This window comes from Monodelphis domestica, chromosome 4 (assembly GCF_027887165.1).
Source record: "Monodelphis domestica isolate mMonDom1 chromosome 4, mMonDom1.pri, whole genome shotgun sequence".
NCBI lineage: Eukaryota > Metazoa > Chordata > Mammalia > Didelphimorphia > Didelphidae > Monodelphis > Monodelphis domestica.
In genome coordinates this window covers 12,734,124-12,752,121 of record NC_077230.1, presented here as the reverse complement: position 1 = coordinate 12,752,121, position 17,998 = coordinate 12,734,124, and the positions used below count along the sequence as shown (strand labels likewise).

The window sequence follows — 17,998 nt, the reverse complement described above, 5'->3', positions numbered from 1 at the left end:
TTCTTTGGCCTAGAAATTCCGAGGGGTGACATTGCAACCATATCAGTTAGGATTTGGATCTCTAAAGCTCTGGGAGGAGAGAGGAAGAAGATTGGGGCTAGGCAGGTATCCTGAACCTTTCCTTCTATTCCTCCTTTCTCTTGCAGAAATCATTTGTAGTCCAGAGTACTGCCATAGTACTGGCCACAGAGGCTCCAGTGAACTTCCTTTGCCTGGAGCCCAAATCTCCACAGCAGTGGAAAGAGTGAGAGGGAGAACTGGGGTGACACATGGGATCAGTTGTCTAGTGCAGCCTTGTTGCCAGTAGCTTGGTGTAAGACCTAGAAACTGGAGGTCATGGGTTCAAATCTTGATTCAGACACTTCTGTGTGACCCTCAGCAAGTCATTTAACTCCCATTGCTTACATAGTATTGATTTTTTTCTTAAAACCCTTACCTTCCATCTTGGAATCAATACTATGTATTGGTTCCATGGCAGAAGAGTGCTAAGGGCTAGGCAATGGGGGTTAAGTGACTTGCCCAGGGTCACACAGCTAAGAAGTATCTGGTGCTAGATTTGAACCCAGGACCTCCAATCTCTAATCCTGACTCTGACCCATTTAGCTACCCCCTCCTACTATAATTCTTATTGCAAAGGCTTTCTTCTATAATTCACAAATGGGGAGAAATGATCTTTCCCCTGTCCAATGAACACACTCCTGGCTCTTACAAAGGATATTTGAAAGGACATTTCTTATAGTTTAGACCCATTTGAACTAATTGAGGCAGTAAGATGGCAGAATATTTAGAGTGCTGAGCCTGGAGCCAGGAAGACCCAAGTTCAAATCCAACCTCAGATACTTACTAATTGTCTGATCTTAGGAAAGTCATTTAGTTCCTGTCTGACTCCATTTTCTTAGCAGAAAAGTGGGGATAATAATAGCACCTATTTCACAGAATTGTTTTGAAGATCAAAAAACCCAATATTAATATAGTTGTGTCTCTTTGGCCACTGCTTTGTGTTCATGGATTCCGTTACCCATGGTTAACTATGGAAAAACAAAAAATTGAAAAATTTGGAAAACTTTGGAAAATAAACAAACAGTTCAGGAGCTTCAACCTACTTGCCAAATGAGTAGAAGCTACAACATGGTGATTTCTGCCAGCCCAGTACATGTCTCCTCTCCTTTTGTCCCCATACCCATATCCCCTTGAAAAACTTTCTTATGGTCTACCTCTAGTGTTCTCACTGAACACATTGTGTTATGGCCTTGCCTTTGTTTAAGAAAGCCCTAATTGGGGACAACTGGGTGGGTCAATGGATTGGGAGCCAGGCCTAGAGATGGGAGGTCCTGGGTTCAAATCTGTTCTCAGATATTTTCTAGCTGTGTGACCCTGGGCAAGTCACTAACCCCCATTGCCTAGCCCTTTCCCCTTTTCTGGCTTGGAACATAAATATATATTGATACTAAGACAGAAGGTAAGGGTTAAAAAAAAGATCATGTAGTTGATTAGTGGTGAAAGGAGTAGAATTCAGGACTCCTTCCTCCCAGTCTAGAGTTTTTCTCCACTGCCTCAGGAAAGGGACAAACAAAACCTATAGATATTCTAAATTGTTAAGTAAAATCATGGAGATATTTTGTTTCACATTCACATTGGGAAATAGTGATACATTTTCTTATCTTTTTTCATTCCAGATTTTTTGGGTCGGACAGAAATTCGTGTGGCCGACATCAAGAAAGACCAGGGGTCCAAGGGGCCAGTTACCAAATGCCTCCTCCTACATGAAGTTCCAACAGGAGAGATTGTTGTCCGACTAGATCTCCAGCTTTTTGATGAACCCTAGTGGGGCACGGCTCCCACTGTAGCCTTCCCATCCTGGCACTAGAGCCCTACAGAAACTGTCTGGAATTTGGTATTATTTTTCTAAGTAGCCATTGCTCTTCATTCATCTATAAAGTAATGGGGTCAAATTAGGGGCGAGGGGCTCCCTGAGCTTTTACGATGACCTTTTGACAATCTCTCAAAGTGAACAATCCTAATTTGTGAGGCAAATCTGTGTTTCCACACGTAGGCTTTCGCTCTCGTTTCTTGGGTTTCTGAAATTCTCAAACCAGAGCCAAAACTGATTCCTGTTCAGAAAAACGTCTGACCTGTCCTATCATTGGCCCCGCTTGTTTTCTTTACTGTCTAGTGCAACATCTCTGTTCTTGGAAGACTGCGTAACTCTTCCTTTGTCTGCCACCTTGTAGCCCCAATGCCTAGGCTCTTTGACAATGACTTCAGTCCCTTGTCCCTGGTGTAGAGACAGATTGTGCGTGGAGACCATCGAGGGCGTGAGGTCTCCAGCCCCTTCAGAAGAAAGTCTGCACAGTTCTCATCTGGAATGCTGACGTGTGACCATTTGGCATAGACGGTCTTCTGAACGTGCCATAGAATTGGGCTTTTAAGAGCTAGTTGAGCCGAAGAATCCTGCTGTTGTTTCCTTGCTACTCTAGTTAGAGGGGAATAGACAGAACAGCAGTTAATGGGTAAAAAGAAATCATTCAACTGTCACGCAGTTGGGGAGAGATTGTTAGCATGTTTGAAAATGGCCTTTTCAAAAAGTCTCACTATGAATTTAGCAAAATCACTCCCAGCTACTGTCATTGGTCTGTTGAAACCCTACTTGTGTGAACACTGATTGTACTGTAATGGCCAACAGTGCTGGAAAAAATCCCAAACTGATCGACCCAGAGATATTGTAGCATTTATTTCATGACGAAGGCCATCTACTGAGGACCAGTCATAAGCCTGTTTGGTGTTTGAATGTGTCTGACCTTGAATGTGAGGAAAAATGGAAGCAGCTGTTCTTGGGGTCCTGACCAAGAAACATATCTGGGCTGCCAGGCATCTTTCCGAAAGTCTAAAAGAAGGAGAAGGCGGCCAAAGGGAAAGGATGGAGTAGAACAAAGGGGAGAAAATCCATTCTTTTTGTGAGGCAGAGAGGAAAACAGATTCACAGAGATTCTCTATCCCAACTGCCAAGGACGAGAGGGCATCTACTCCCAGAAGAAAAAGTGGATGCGTGACGAGCGCTAAGCTGTGAAGCAAAGCGGTATTCTGGGGAGGTCTCTGCTCTCTTGCTTAAAGGCCAGGGATTCCGGTGGTATTTAGGCAATCACTTTGTTTCCTAGTTGGAAGGGGTGGGTTGTTTTTGTTCGCATGTTGGTTAGTTAAGAGTTCACGTAAACCCTGATCTCTGTAGGCTGTATGGTTCTTGCATGTTCTCTCTGGTAGTGATTTGTCTCTTTCCTATATTCGGTGGTGTTCTTTCTGCTATGGATCTTTACGATGTAGATTAGGATTGTGGAGAAATCTTTTTAAGTGCTAGGTAGGCTATGGTGTAGACTCTGTACATCGTGGTGTGATTTCCTGTAAGGGCACTGTTTTGTTTCAAGAAATGAAAACAAATTGTACTATGTTGGAAGAACAACAAAGTTTACATTTCATACTTCGAAGAAACATTTTATTATTTATTTATTAAAGATAGTGTAAAATTTTGTATCAGAAATAAGAGACATAAGTATTTTTTGAACCTGAGATACAATCTTTAGTTAGAAACATTCAACGGAGCAAGGTTAGACCTAGTTTTATCCCAGGAATGCATATGTCGACCACTTATTGACAGCAAACACTTTAAAATATCTTCAGTTTATATTTTTCAATGTTGTTGAGGAAATGTTTGGAACCAAATCTATAAACAGACATGAAACTCATGCTTTTGTACTTATCAGAGGACTGGCTTCAAATCTCACCTCTGACATCTGCTCCCTGTGTGACCTTGGACAAGTCACTCAACCTCCCTGGGCCTCAGTTTCCTCATCTGTAAAATGAGGGGTTTGGAATAGATGGCCTATGAGGTCCATACCAGCTTAAGATTTATGATCCTACTTTCTATATTATTACATTTTATTAAATTGAATGTTCCTGAAGTCTATAGTGTTGTGATAGGACAAAGCATTATTAAAACTATTCCTGTGGAGTTGTGTTGACCTGCTGTGTTCAGCTCTTCTTTACGTCCCTGTTTTCCCCCCGTTATCTTAAACGAACTAAATGTTGACTCTTTTGCATATATTCCCAGTGGCAGCATCTTATGTCCTTTTCGGATGTGCTATCACTCAGTGCAGATTCCAGAAGCAGAATCATGATACGTGAAAAACAAAAGATTAGTCCTTTATTCTGTCCGCAAGTGTCTAGTTTCCTTTGGATGCTCTTTTAGCCAAGGTCTAGATGTTGATGTTATTGTTGTTGTGTACCAGTATGATCTGCCCGACTATACTCTGTAGATGAATCAAGACGATGTTAAGAACTTGTCTGCACCCATCCGTGGAGGACGTCTCCAAGCCTTGTCCTCTTTCCAGGTGACAGATTTATAGGTGAATGGAGGTGGTTGGGGTCCCATCTCCTCGGTTTTCTCTTTCACTGTGGTCTCTTTAGCTCATATTCTTTGGGATAAAACATTATGTTTTCTTCCTTCCTGCTTATATTTGTTGTGATCCTCTCCCCCCCACCTGCACTACAGGTGATGAGTGACATGGGTGAATGCCTCAGTTGTTTGTTCTAAAACTAGATGAAAATCATCCCAGGATAGGGCTGGTCACAAGTTGCCAGTGTTTGCCTCAATTTGGGAAATCCTCTTCCTTTTCACTTTGGGATGGACTTGCTTTCAATTTAACACTTGGTTTGTTCTTGGTTTTGTTTTTGTATCACCACCAGATATCTAATAAAAAGAATAACACATAGTAGGTGCTATTGAATTGAATCACTTCAAAAATGTCACTTGTTTTTTATTTAGTGTTAGCATTTATGTGCTATAAATTCCTCAACATTCCTTTAAGATAAGTCTGCACATTTGTGTTATGCATCATACATATTAGATTTTTAAAATTATTATACTTAAAAATCCCTTCCTTTTCTCCCCTGTTAAATTGAATGAGTAGACTAATTTCCTATCCAAAAATTTCCTTAGGGTTCTGCATCCTGCAAGGTGGAAAGAATGGGATGTTACTCTACCTCTCTTCATCCCCAAAGTGATGCTTTTTGTACCATGGACCAAAAAAACGACATCGATTTAGTGTGAAGTCTTTGTCTTCACCATTACACGAAGAACTTTGTGGCAGACGTTGACAACAGACTTTGGTAGCTAGTGTTTTGCTACATCAGTGCTCCCAGGAGGAAGAAAAGCAAACCCATATCCACCTTCAAGTGCCATTTGCCTTGCTAACATCATTTCCCCTGGTATCTGGAGAGAGTGCCCGCCTGATGTCCTAGCCAGCTGAAGGGCTGTCTTGTATATTTCCAATCCAGTCCAACCTCAAAGCATCTCGGGATCAGGCAAGGCTGAGGGAGTGTCCTGAAGATCAACAGTTTGATGAATATCAAGTATACTTCCTGGGTTTAATAGTCCAAAGTAACTTGGGGAGCCCTCAAGGTATAAGTCCAATAACTAATTCCCCTAGCCTTAACAGTGGATTTGACTATTTCGAGTTTGCAAACAGCAGTAAAACTTCATAGGATTTTTATCATCTTCCCTCTGCCCTTCTTTTTTTGACATAAAAAAATCTTACCTTCTGTCTTAGTATCAGTTCTAAGACAGAAGAGTGGCAAGGGCTGGGCAATGGGGGTTAAGTGACTTACCCAGGGTCATACAGCTGGGAAGTGTCTGAGGCCAAATTTGAGCCCAGGTCCTCTCCACGCTGGGCCTGGCACTCTACCCACTGTGCTACCTAACTGTCCTTTCTTTTTGACAGTTTATAGCATGAGTACTTAAAGTATAAAAATAGTTTTCCCTCTTACCCTATTGAATAGCATCAGTTTGGAGGTTTATTTTTTGGAGGTGATTTCAGTGTTGAAGATTACTCCCAGTGAAGGGAGGGAACAAGAAGAAAATGGGGGGGGGGGGGATCCAATTCCCATTTCATTAGCATTTCCTAGATTAAGGAGTTAATACTTTGTGCAACCCTGCCTCACTTAAATTCAGTTCATGCACAAGTCAAGACATCAGCCAATGGTCCTTTGCAAAAATGAAGAATGAATAGCAATAGTAGTGAATAGGGGAAGAGTCAGTGTGCTGGGACTCACCATGGAGAAGGCCAAGTCTGAGAGGAGATCTTTAAGCCTGAGAATATCAGAGGGTTCTTGCTCAGGACTGTTTACCGGTGTTGAGCATCTGCCCAGGGTCCTTTTGGACTTAAAGACTGTTTAGATTAGAAAGAGAAGTTAAACCAGGAAGGATTGGAATAAACAAATGAGGAAACTCTAGAGCAGTGTTTTCAGCTGCCTAATTAGGGGCCGGTAGTAGTCTACAACCAATTGTGACTCATTTCCCCAATTTTCCCCCCCACAAGTCCATTCTTCTTAAAACATGTATACGTAAGAGCATTAATGGTCTTCTTTTCTGTTGGACTTGCTCCTCTCACCCTAAGTCACTCATTGTGGCTTTATTGGCATAGTCATTCTTGGGAGAGATGTGACTGGTTTGTAATCCGATTTAAGTAGAGAAACACTACTTTAGGACCACGTACAAGGAGAAGCCACCCATTAATGCCTTAGTGAACTGTGGGCCTTGTGGTTTTCTTTCTGGCTGGCACTCACCCAACTTGAGCTGAATTAGAGACACTCTGAGGTTGTACTGGATTAGAAAGATGTAAGAGGGAGCCTCAGCTGGCTAGGTCAGACTGGACCTGGCACTCCTGAATCCTGGGGGAAATGGTTTTTATTAAGGACTATATGCTAAATGGCATTTGAAGCTGCATACGCAGGGTTTACTTTCCCAATTTTTCTAATTTCATGTTTGTTTGTTCTTTTTTAAACTGGTAGAGAAAGGGAAGGGATGTCGAGGAAAAGACTTCCAAATGAGATGAGATCACGTGAATTGTCTCAGTAGTAAGAAAATATGGGCTATGCTTGTGGTTTTATAGGTAGGTGTGTGTGTGTATGTGTGTGTGTGTGTGTGTGTGTGTGTGTGTGTGTGTGTGTGTCCCACCTTTATTTAACTGACCTCTAGTGACCCTTTCTTTCTTCACCAGCTTTTAGGGGTCACAACATGGGCTTTATGGCAGACACTAGCACTTTATCATGGGCATCTGACTGTAACGGGTTAAGATGACTAGAGCCTTGGATGTTCAGGGCGGGCATTTGTCTTTATCCAGAACAGATTGCTTCTGAAGGGTAAGACCTTTTACTTGTTAAGGTAAGTCAAAGAAAGCCACAGTTGTTGATTAGCTAGCACAGCTTTCTGTTCTTTTTTTTCCTTCTGTGCTTTTAAGTTCTGGAGATCTTAGAGAGCGGCATCCTGAACCCAATGGGGCCCTCGGACACTGTGGTCTAAGTGCTTTCAGCTTTTACAGAGGGAGCTTACTAAAGCTGCCATCTCTTCTCTTTGCACACTGCGATCCCGAGATGCCCGCTCCTGGCTTTTGCCCAGTGAATCTTGTATATTATTGCTGTTTATTTTTCCACGAGGGTGCTTTGCAGCCATCACTGATGGATAAATAGATGGGATGGTCAGACTCTTTCCTTTGTCAATGAAGTGTCCCCTCAGAGTGCTGGGTTGGGCACATTGGAAGGTGGTGGCAATGAGGAGGTTGGTTCAGATAAGCCCTTTCTTATTTCTCAGCTGGTTACCTGATAGTTACTTTCCAAAGAGAGATGAGAAGGAATTGCTTCTCCAAAAGCATGATCCAAATGAGGAACTCAGAAGACTAGGGAAAATGAAAAAGCTTATATGTAGTCTTGGCTTGGCCTCAGTTTCCTTAGCTCTGTGGTGAGGAGTTAGGGTAGATCACCTCTTAAAAGTCTCCTCCAGTTCTAACAGTTTATAATTCTAAAATGCGCATTGAATACTAGCCGATTCTTTTGTCTGAAAATTGGGTATATATTAAGGCAGAAATGGGTATCCAACAGTTGCCTCCAGTCCCTTTTAGCCTAAATTATAGGAAGAGTAGGAATCACTGCTATATACACAATCAGTCCTTAGGGGCCTCCTGACACTGAACAGCTAATAGAAAAATTAGTAGCTTTGGGCTCAGAATAGCTGTGCTTAGTACTGGCTGTGTGACCTAGAGTGAGTCATTTCCCTGCTGTTGTCCCCAGCTTCTTCATTTGTAAAATGGGGATTGGAGTAGTTGTTCTCTAGATTTCCTTCTGCCCTAAATCCTCTGATCTATTCGCCAAGCATTTCTTATACATCTCTTTCCTCTATGCCCTTCATTCCTCTACCATTCCTTTCATTAGAGGCTACTTGCTAAAGGCTACCTTTTCCATGGGTAGTCTGGACTCCTCATTCCCTTCAGCTCCTTAGTTAATAATATTAAATGTTGTAAAGGTTCAACATATATTTAATTGAGCCACAAAATAATCTTTTGCCTGGACTTTAGAGATACTATTGTCTCTACAAGTAAGGAAATTGCAACTCTGAAAAATAGAACCTAAGGTGTTCCTGATTCCAAATCACCCAGTATGCACTACGCCACACTGGCTGTCTAGAAAAAATAGCAGTTAAGTAAGTGGGATCCATGATGCTCTAGTACAGGAGTTCTTAGCCTTTTTTATGTGTTATGGACCCCTTTGACAGTCTGGTGAAGCTTATGGATAACTTCTCAGAATACTGTTTTTAACTGAATCAAATAAAATATTTGGGAAGTACAAAGGACATTGATTGTATTGAAAAATAACTATCCAAATATGTCTAAAAAACATAATTTCACAGACCCCAAGTTAAGAACCTCTGGTCTAGAAATAGATGATCTTAGGGATGAATTACCTATAGATCTCCTTTGAAAGCTACAGCTGATCTGTGACCCTAATGAATCTATTTCTCATTATTTCCCAGACTACTTACTTTGTTCTTTTCTGGAAGAAAATGTATTGGTCTTTGACTTTAGGTGAAGTTGGCAGAAAACGATGCCAAGAGAGAACAAGAGTATACATTGATTGGTGGTTTAGCTTCATGATGTGGCATGAGGATATGGGCAAGTGACCTAGGAGTCTTCAATGGCTCATCTGTAAGATGATCTCTCAGGGCCTTCCCTCTAATGTCCTGTATTTCTCTGAAATAAGTCAGTCATTTTCTGAGAGTGATTGATGGCATGAGCACCACACCCTCCTCTTCTTGTGTACCTCTCCTTCCACCTGTGCCCTTTGGACGTTGGCCATTTACATGTGCCAAATGAAGATGTGAGGGAAGACGGGATGCTTACAACTTACTTTGGAAGAGATAATAAAAAGGAAGGAGACTTGTTTGAGCCACTGCCTCAGATGATACCCACTTATCCCACTTCCTCTCATCACATAACTACTGGCTCACCCTATAATCGGAATGTTACGGATTCATTTATTATCTTCAGCATTTGTGACAACAAAGTCTTGTTCAGGTGGAACGAAGCTCCTCTCTCTGTGTCTCTGTCTGTTTGTCTGCCTTTTGACTTTAGACTTGCTCTCATCTCTATTTAATCCTTCCTAGGGACACAGACACAGACACACAAAGGAGGATAAAATAACTGCTTTATTTCAAAGACATGCAAAATGCCACTCTTAAAAAAACAGGCTCAGTACAAGGTAAGCGACAGTCACTAGTTTTGTTCTCAGGGAACAGGAGCAGCTGCAACCATTGTGCATCATGCTTCATGTGGCTTCCACATAGTTCTGCTGGAGTTTTTTCCGAACCTTCATTCCTGGTTGGGGTGGTAGCAGCAGGAGCAGTAACAACACTGGGCAGCTTCCCAGCACAGCTGTCTCCTTTCCCTCTTTCCCAGAGGACCTCACATCCTCTCTCTCACCCTCCCTCCCAGTGCAACTTCCTCACTTCTCATTTCTTGGGAACTTCCATCTCTCCTTTCTTTAGAGGAGGAGAGAATGAAGACTGTCCCTTTTCAACCCTGCCACAGCCTCGATAGTCCTTGGGTCAGAAGGCACTGAGGATTTCTGTCCTGTTCTGTGGGCATATGTCTTGGCAGCTCATCAGTTCCTTAGAGAAAGCACTATGCAGGGACGAGTGGGGGAGAAGGCATCCTCTGTGGTGTTGGCTAAACATTCTGAAGCATCAATTATTTTCATCTGTAAAATGAGGGAGTTGGACTCGATGACCTCAAAGGACCATAAATCTGTGGATTACCTACCAGTAGGGACAACTAAAGAAGAGAAGCTTAGGGGAACTGTCTAATGTTTGTTCAAAGTCTACCCCGACAGAATGAAAAACCCATTCACTGACACCGGAGAATGGTGGCATCAGTCACAGAACAACAACGTTCATGGTGGAGAATAGGGAACTCAAATTAGTCATTTCAATGATACCCAACACTTAGCAGACAATTCCTCTCAGATGAACCTCTGATTCTTCATGCCATCACCGTTTTCTACAAATAATTGAACATTTCTTCTAGCTCCCATTCAGCTCCACCTTTTACAGAATATGGCAGTTCTCCTTTTTTATAGCACCGGCATTAGAAGGCAAGACAGCACCCACTGGATAGGACAACAAACAGTTATTACATAGTGCCATATGTAAGGCACCATGCTAAGCACTGCCCATACAAATAGGCCTGTCTTCTCCATTCTACTTCCATCTACATCACAAATGAGTTCTTTTTCAGCGTGTGTTCTGGGCTACATACTTTGGGGTACCCACAGCATAGCTTGTGTTGAGACAGATTTTAAAATGGGGGTGTCTAATATTGAATACAGGCTGAGGTGCTATCAGAATTTAAATTCTCAAAAATGTGATTTAGAGTAAACAGTGAACGTTCTTTGAGTCATGAAATCTCATCGGCAGGTAGCTTATTTATTTGAGAGTATCCAATTTTTAATGAAAATTGGCCAATAACCTGAATCCAGGTTTTCTCTCAATGCAGTGATAGGAACGGGAATGACTTCTGCTGGGAACTTTGATCGATATTTAGTTGTTTAAAATGGTGGGTATGAGGTGTTCTAAAGATACCTTCCCCATGAGTTGCTCTTCTCCCATTCCGTACATTTCTATCTTTTTTAAAATCTATCTTTTCATTCTTTCCATGTATAGGAACATTGAATTAGGTCAAAGGATTTCGAATAAAAAGGGACCTTAGAGATTATGTAATATGTCTTCCTTTGACTTACCTAAGGCCGAGGGCTCAAATACATGATCCACAACATTCCTGATTATAGTCAAAGCAGATCAAAATGTAATTGGGAAATATTTGACAAAAGAAATAAAAATGTAATAAAACAGATAATATCACATTTTTTAAAATTAAATTAAATTAAATTTATTATTATTATTTTTTTGAAACCCTTACCTTCCATCTTGGAGTCAATACTGTGTATTGGCTCCAAAGCAGAAGAGTGGTAAGGGCTAGGCAATGGGGGTCAAGTGACTTGCCCAGGGTCACACAGCTGGGAAGTGTCTGAGGCCATATTTGAACAATATCACATTTTAAAAGCAAGTTCATATGCTTGCTGCCTGCAGGAATTCTTACACCGCCTTAAATTCTATTTGAGTTTGACACCACTGGCCTATGGTCACACAGCAAGGAAGTGGCAGAGATGGACCTCCAACTCCTAGTCTAGCGGTTGTTTAATTTCATCTTGGGGAAAAGAAAGTATTATAGGAGGAGGCTTCAGTACTCACTCCTTTCAACTCTTAGAAAGATTCCAAAGTAGTACCACTGGGAAAGATACTTTGTCAATCCCACTATTGAATTTCCAGGGCTTCATATAGAAAAATTCAAGAAAAAAAAAGTGTTTTCAAACCCAGGAGCAAATCTCAAATGAAAGAACAAAAAGCCATCCAACCATAGGTTGGTGATGACAAGAAAAACAGATTTTCAAGTCTTAGAGTTGGAAAGAACCATAAAAGTAAAAAGTAAGACCCAGTGAAGTAAATCAACCTGCTTAAGGTTAAATAAATAGTGGCAAAACAAATACGAGAACCCTAATATCCTGATACCCAATCAGGTGTTCCTTCTGCTGTCAGATGTTGTATCTTATATTCACATCTATAAGGTAGATGTCATTGTACCTTTCTTCCTTTGCTTTATTCAGGGCAGAAACGTAGATACTTTTAGCTCCAGATTTCTGGGCAGAGAAACTGTGTTTAAACTCTCCTTTCCCTATACTTTGAGTTTGAGAGATTAGGCACCACAAACATTCCCTCACTCTACTCTGCAGATAAGCCAGACCAGAACAGAGCAGTCCCAACTATTAACCCCTCTCCCCTTCCAAGAACCATCCTGGGGTAGCGTTAGCTCCTTCCTCCCTCCCTCCAGTATTTTTTGGTGCCTTTCACTTCAGGGATTTAAGGAAATTAGTGGAAATGACTACAGTGTAATGAAGAAAGCCCACTGGGGTGTGATATGTGTGTGCTTGTGTATGAGCATGCCTGGCCGTGTGTCTTGGGGTGAGATTAGGGGAAGAGACTAGTCAAAATTTCTCCAAAAGAACAATATATTTTAGTGTACTTAACATGGGAAATGATTGGCACATATAATTAGCAAATTAACGGAATAAAGTTATCTATAGTTTCTCCCTTCTTTGGAAGAAAATATCTATTTATATTTCTAAATCGTCTCTTTGATCTTATGCCATCAGGGATTTCCTGGGAGGGAGGATTGCCCCTTTTGATTTCTCTTGTCTTGCAGGGACAGCAAGTTTTCTAGAGTTTCCTGGACAATACCAATGTCAGGAAAAGAAAGGACGTTTCCGTGAGGTTTGCAAAAGGAATATATTTTGTCATATTCTATATCCCAATTTTGAGTGAAGAAAATATGGTCACCATATTTCTAGGTATAGGAGGAGTTTGGAGCAGATGACCGCTTGAAAGCACAGTAATCATTTACCAGTAGGATTGGGGAGAATAAGGAGAGAAGTGTGGGGATGGATCAGCAATGGTCTGTGATATATATATATGAATATATGAAGCAGAGTTTTGTTTCTCAGTGACATGATTAACTCCCATCAATAACCATTCCTAGCCCTAAGCTGGATATGGAGGTGGTTCTACCCTACATGGGTGAGAGTGTACCAAAGTCATCACTTAGATGACTGTCTTGGATGAGAAACAGACCACCAGATCCCAGATGATCAAAAAACTCATTCTTGACATGTTCATTGTAGGAAGATGATTATGAAATGGATTAGGCCACATTTGTTACATTCTATATCCTCATTGGTGATCTATGGGAGAACATGGACAAGAATTGGTGAATATATGGGAGAACATGGACAAGAATTGGTGAATATATGGGAGAACATGGACAAGAACTGTAGAGAACAGGCAGATTCTATGTTGCAGCATTTGAGAGGTCATTAGATAGTGGAATTTGAGAGCTGGAAGGCACCTCAGGGGCCATCTCGTTCAAATCCCTTATTTTAGGTGTATGTTACCAACTCGGGAAGAAAAACACCCTACTGTATCTGTAGTCAATTCATCAAGCTCTAGAAAGTGGTCGCTCTTCAGAATGAGATGGTTTTGAGTCATATTTTCTCTGCTACATGTAGCCCTTCCAGTTATAACAAGTTGCATCTTTGACCCATTTGGTAGCTTTTGAAATCTTTGAAATTCTGTTTGTTTTAAGAATATTGGCTGAACTCTTACATATTTAGAAAAATAACCCACCTCACGTCTTAGAAGTCTATCTGGGAATAGAACATTTGTCAAGGTGAATCTTGATAGAGGGCCAAAACACAAGTTCTTAGTTTGTGTAACAGAATGAATCAACTGAGGCACCTCCACCTTAAATAAAACTGTAAGCTCCAAGCATTGTTTTTTCCATTCTTTCTTTTTTTCTGCTTAAATCCTTCAGAGAAAGATAATATTGTCACATGCCTGAGATCGTATATTGTAGCAACATCGACTTTTATAGAATTTTAAATGTTCATTTTTTCAGTCCCTAAATTACATACATATTCATGACATTTAAGAGTAGGTATTCAGGCAATAATAGCTTTTTAAATATTACTGATGTTTAAAGAAATGTTTTTTAAAGATACTTTGAAAGGTTGCTGTACACAGGAATAGCATTTGCTGTCACGTGGCAGTTCTAGCTCAGCCCTTGGAACATTCCCTAGTAGATAGCGAAGTTGGCCATCACCTCAATTGGCCTTCATGTAGTATAGTTTGCATTTATTTACGTAGATGTGTATGGGCGAAATTTGGTGAAAAAAATGCCTGTGTAAATTTGAGAGCTCCTAGTTGCTGCATTTCATACATTCTGTTTCCGGCCAACCAGAGGTATTTCGCACCTCTTCTACAGTGAATGAAAATGATTGTGGAAACTCACCTGTGTGTATATGGGGATATGTGTGTGACTAGATGTATATATCAGTATATAAAAGAGTCTATACTGTTAAATAATGCACAAAACTAATGGAAATATACTGTAGGTATCATATTTTACTTGTTCTTTAAGTACTTTCAAATGTGAATTGTCCTGGAGAGATTATTTTTCTGTATGTATATCAAAATATTTTTAGGATCTAATTTAAGTGCATTTAACTGTAGCAGACAAACCCCCACAATCTAATATATTCTGTGAGCATAAACTGCTTACCTAGATTCAGTTCAACTGAATTTGTTATATTTAAAAAAAAAAAAGGAAAACCTGTAGACTCCCCATATTAGTAGTAAGCATATATACACTTGCTAGCAAGCAATTCAAAGGGGTCATTTCTCTGGTTCCAGATTGGATTGAGAATAATTGGCTGGTACTCCACTAAGTTGGAAAGTAACCTATTGCTGAGCTAACAGAAGAGAATGCTCGTTTTATTAAATTATATGTCCAAAATGTGAATTTTTGGGACCTCTTATGAGGAAGGATAATAGCAATGCAGAGAGCTCTCTGTGACTACAAAGAAATGTAGTCCAGAAGGATCTAGCATTGCTCTCTAAGAGGACTTCACATAGATTAACAGTTTCTTAAGAACTCAGAACCAAGGACAAAATCTTAACTAGTCTCTGCCCTCTTTCCTTTAAACAGGACTCGTTCAGGCGAGCCAGGTTCAGGCTTGACATCTCTGAAAAATGTGGGGACTATTTTCAACTTCATCTTTAGTTACACAGCCAGTTGTCCCAAGTTAACTGAAAGTCTGAAGTATCTGGATTGATCCATTTCCATAGAGGCAAAGAGTATGACCTCCACAAAGCAGGTAGAGCAAAAATCCCACGATGCCTGTTTCTCTTTCAAGAGCAACAGACATGTCTTCATCTCTTGTCCTTCCCCCTACCTAGAAGAATAAAAGGGGCAGGTTCCCAAATTAGTCACTGGGCAACTCTCTTTGAGAGGGGGTATAGTCCACTGATGCTAAGGATGGAATTTTGTTGAATTTCTATAGTGTTAAGGACTGCTAGTGGTTTCTTTATATGCCACTGGAGAGCTTTGCTATCTGGAAGTGGGTACCAAATGGATTCTCAGTCTGCTGAGGTAAATAGCCAGAGGTAGCTTCTTATAGGTGTTTGAAGTTCCTCTCAGTAGTTTTCTTTGTCTTAATGCTGTAAACAGCCAGAGGAGTCTTCCCTTTTTCCTTAAAAAGGGGAAAATACCATTGTGTACCAGTACCAAGTGCTGATGAAATACTCAAAATGACTAGATAGCTGTTACACACTGCTGTCATATAGACTTGTCTGAGTTCCAGGGAAGCAGGGACAATCAAATTCAAAAGAGGCTGAGATGCAGATTTATTGCTCAAAGTTATGGCATACCTTGAGTATTCTGTAGGCTCATTATAATGTGGGAACAGCTGGTTGGTTTCAATTCTGAGGAAGGTATTGGCATTTTTTAAAGCAGCCACAAAATCAGTAGAACTTTTTATTCTTGTACACATGAAATTAAAAAAAAAAAAGAAACTCTTTAAATGTACTTGGATATTTGGTCTGCGGTTTATTGGTTTAAGTTCATGTAGTTTGTGAAAGGAATGAGAAAAGGCAGGACCTATTCTAGTGGATTGTGGGAAGGGGTTGTTTTTGTACAAAAAGGTTCTATCAGAGTTACCTTTCTGTATTGACAGAGGAAATTAATGGCACTACAAAGAAAGTCTACTCCTGTGCATTTTATTTCACACAGATGAGATTGTAGTTGTGCAAGTGAAATTATGCAAAAATAAACTTTTTCAAAAAATGACAATTCTTCTGCTTTCATTTTTTATAAACCCTAGAGTCAAAAACAAGTGGCTTTGGGACAAATATTTTGGAACTAATAAGAGTTTTTTTTAACCCAAGAAATGCTAAAATAGGTCTATAAAATGATGCATGCATCCATTTATCTATCAGACAAAGGTACAGAATCATGGTTGACTTCCAGACATGTTCAGAAGAGATTCATGGACTTTCCATTATTGCTATAAACAGAAACATGGGAAACTGGGAAATACTTTCTAATATGCCCCATTTAGCATTTTGACATCCATATTGCTACTCTATAGCCCTAAAAATCATTTTCTTATCTCTTCTATTAATATAACTAAAGGATTTGGACATAATTGGACTAATTTGTTTTAGCACACTTTTTTTTTTTTGATGTGGACAAAATGCAAGACAGGATAGTATAGTGGGAAGATCACTGCTCTTAGAGTCACTTGGGAGAGTTTGAAGTAGATCTGATACTGTTTAGCTGTATAACTATGGTCATCCCTCAAATATATAAAATGGAGTTACTACCAGACTACCAAGGTCACAAAGTTTGTGTGAAGAAAGCTCTTTGCAAACCTTAAAGGGTACATAAGGGATGTATGGTGTGTTTTGTTCAGGTAAGTTATATGTATCCACATGGGTTTTTTAGATGTGTTTTGTGGTGATTATTGGTTGTTGTCCTTCCTACTTGAAGAGGACCAAAATGATATCACAGCTTAAATTGCATTTAAGTGAGGCAGAGTTTGCACAAAGTTGTCAGTCTCACTCTCTCGACCAGAGTCATTGAAATCCTGGATGATTTCAGCTTTTCTTGATGTCTAACCAAGCTCTGAGAGCTTCATATGATTTGCTTCCAGTGCCTTTGGAACAAAATGTTGTCCTTCACCCCTTCCATTGTGGAAAGTCTTCACATGGAATTGGCCCAGTCATTCTGGAGGGCAATTTGGAGCTATGCCCAAAGGGCGCTAAAAGACTGTCTGCCCTTTGATCCAGCCAAAGCACTGCTGGGTTTGTACCCCAAAGAGATCATAAGGAAAAAGACTTGTACAAGAATATTCATAGCTGCGCTCTTTGTGGTGGCAAAATTGGAAAATGAAGGGATGCCCTTCAATTGGGGAATGGCTGAACACATTGTGGCATCTGTCGGTGATGGAATACTATTGTGCTCAAAGGAATAATAAAGTGGAGGAATTCCATGGAGACTGGAACAACCTCCAGGAGGTGATGCAGAGTGAGAGGAGCAGAACCAGGATACACTGTGGTACAGCCAAATGTAATGGACTTCTCCATTAGTGGCAATGCAGTGATCCAGGACAATCCAAAGGAATTTATGAGAAAGAGCGCTATCCACATCCAGAGAAAGAACTGTGAGAACAGAAACCAGGCTAAGAACTGTATTTACCCAACTTACATATTATTAGACTTGAAGAAGTCATGTTTAGGCTTAAACTTTTCTTCTGATCTTTTACATGGGAAGGAGTGCCCCTAAGCTATGGATCCAATCTTGACTACTTTTCTTACCAAAGGCCAGTTGCATAAACACACTCAACAAATAGCAAATAAGTCAGTTTATCTACGTTAAGAAACAAAAATCAGGGGGCAGCTGGAAGGCTCAGTGGATGGAGAGCCAGGCCCAGAGATGGGAAGTCCTGGGTTCAAATATGACCTCAGACACCTCCTAGCTGTGTGACTCTGGGCAAGTCATTTAACTCCCATTGCCTTGGAACCAATACACAGTATTGATTCCAAGATGGAAGGTAAGGGTTAAAAAAAAAAGAGAAAAATCAAAGAAGGTAAACAAGTAAGTATACACCAGCCTATATAAAGAAAAAATGAGCTTTCTCATTAGAAGCATCCAATCTTAGTTCAACCAAAAGA

The 17,998-nt window shown here is 40.5% G+C and overlaps 1 protein-coding gene across 9 annotated transcripts in view; it reads left to right on the top strand.

Moving 5' to 3' along the window:
• Positions 1–16,115, top strand: part of ITSN1 (intersectin 1) — a 308,496-nt gene extending 292,381 nt beyond the window's left edge. For all 9 annotated transcript variants that reach the window (XM_056826047.1, XM_056826045.1, XM_056826042.1 and 6 more), the window contains one exon: positions 1,677–16,115. In XM_056826047.1, coding sequence (XP_056682025.1) covers positions 1,677–1,825 — 149 coding nt within the window. In that variant the 3' untranslated portion in view covers positions 1,826–16,115. The remainder of the gene's footprint in view (positions 1–1,676) is intronic.
• Positions 16,116–17,998: the final 1,883 nt, after the last annotated feature.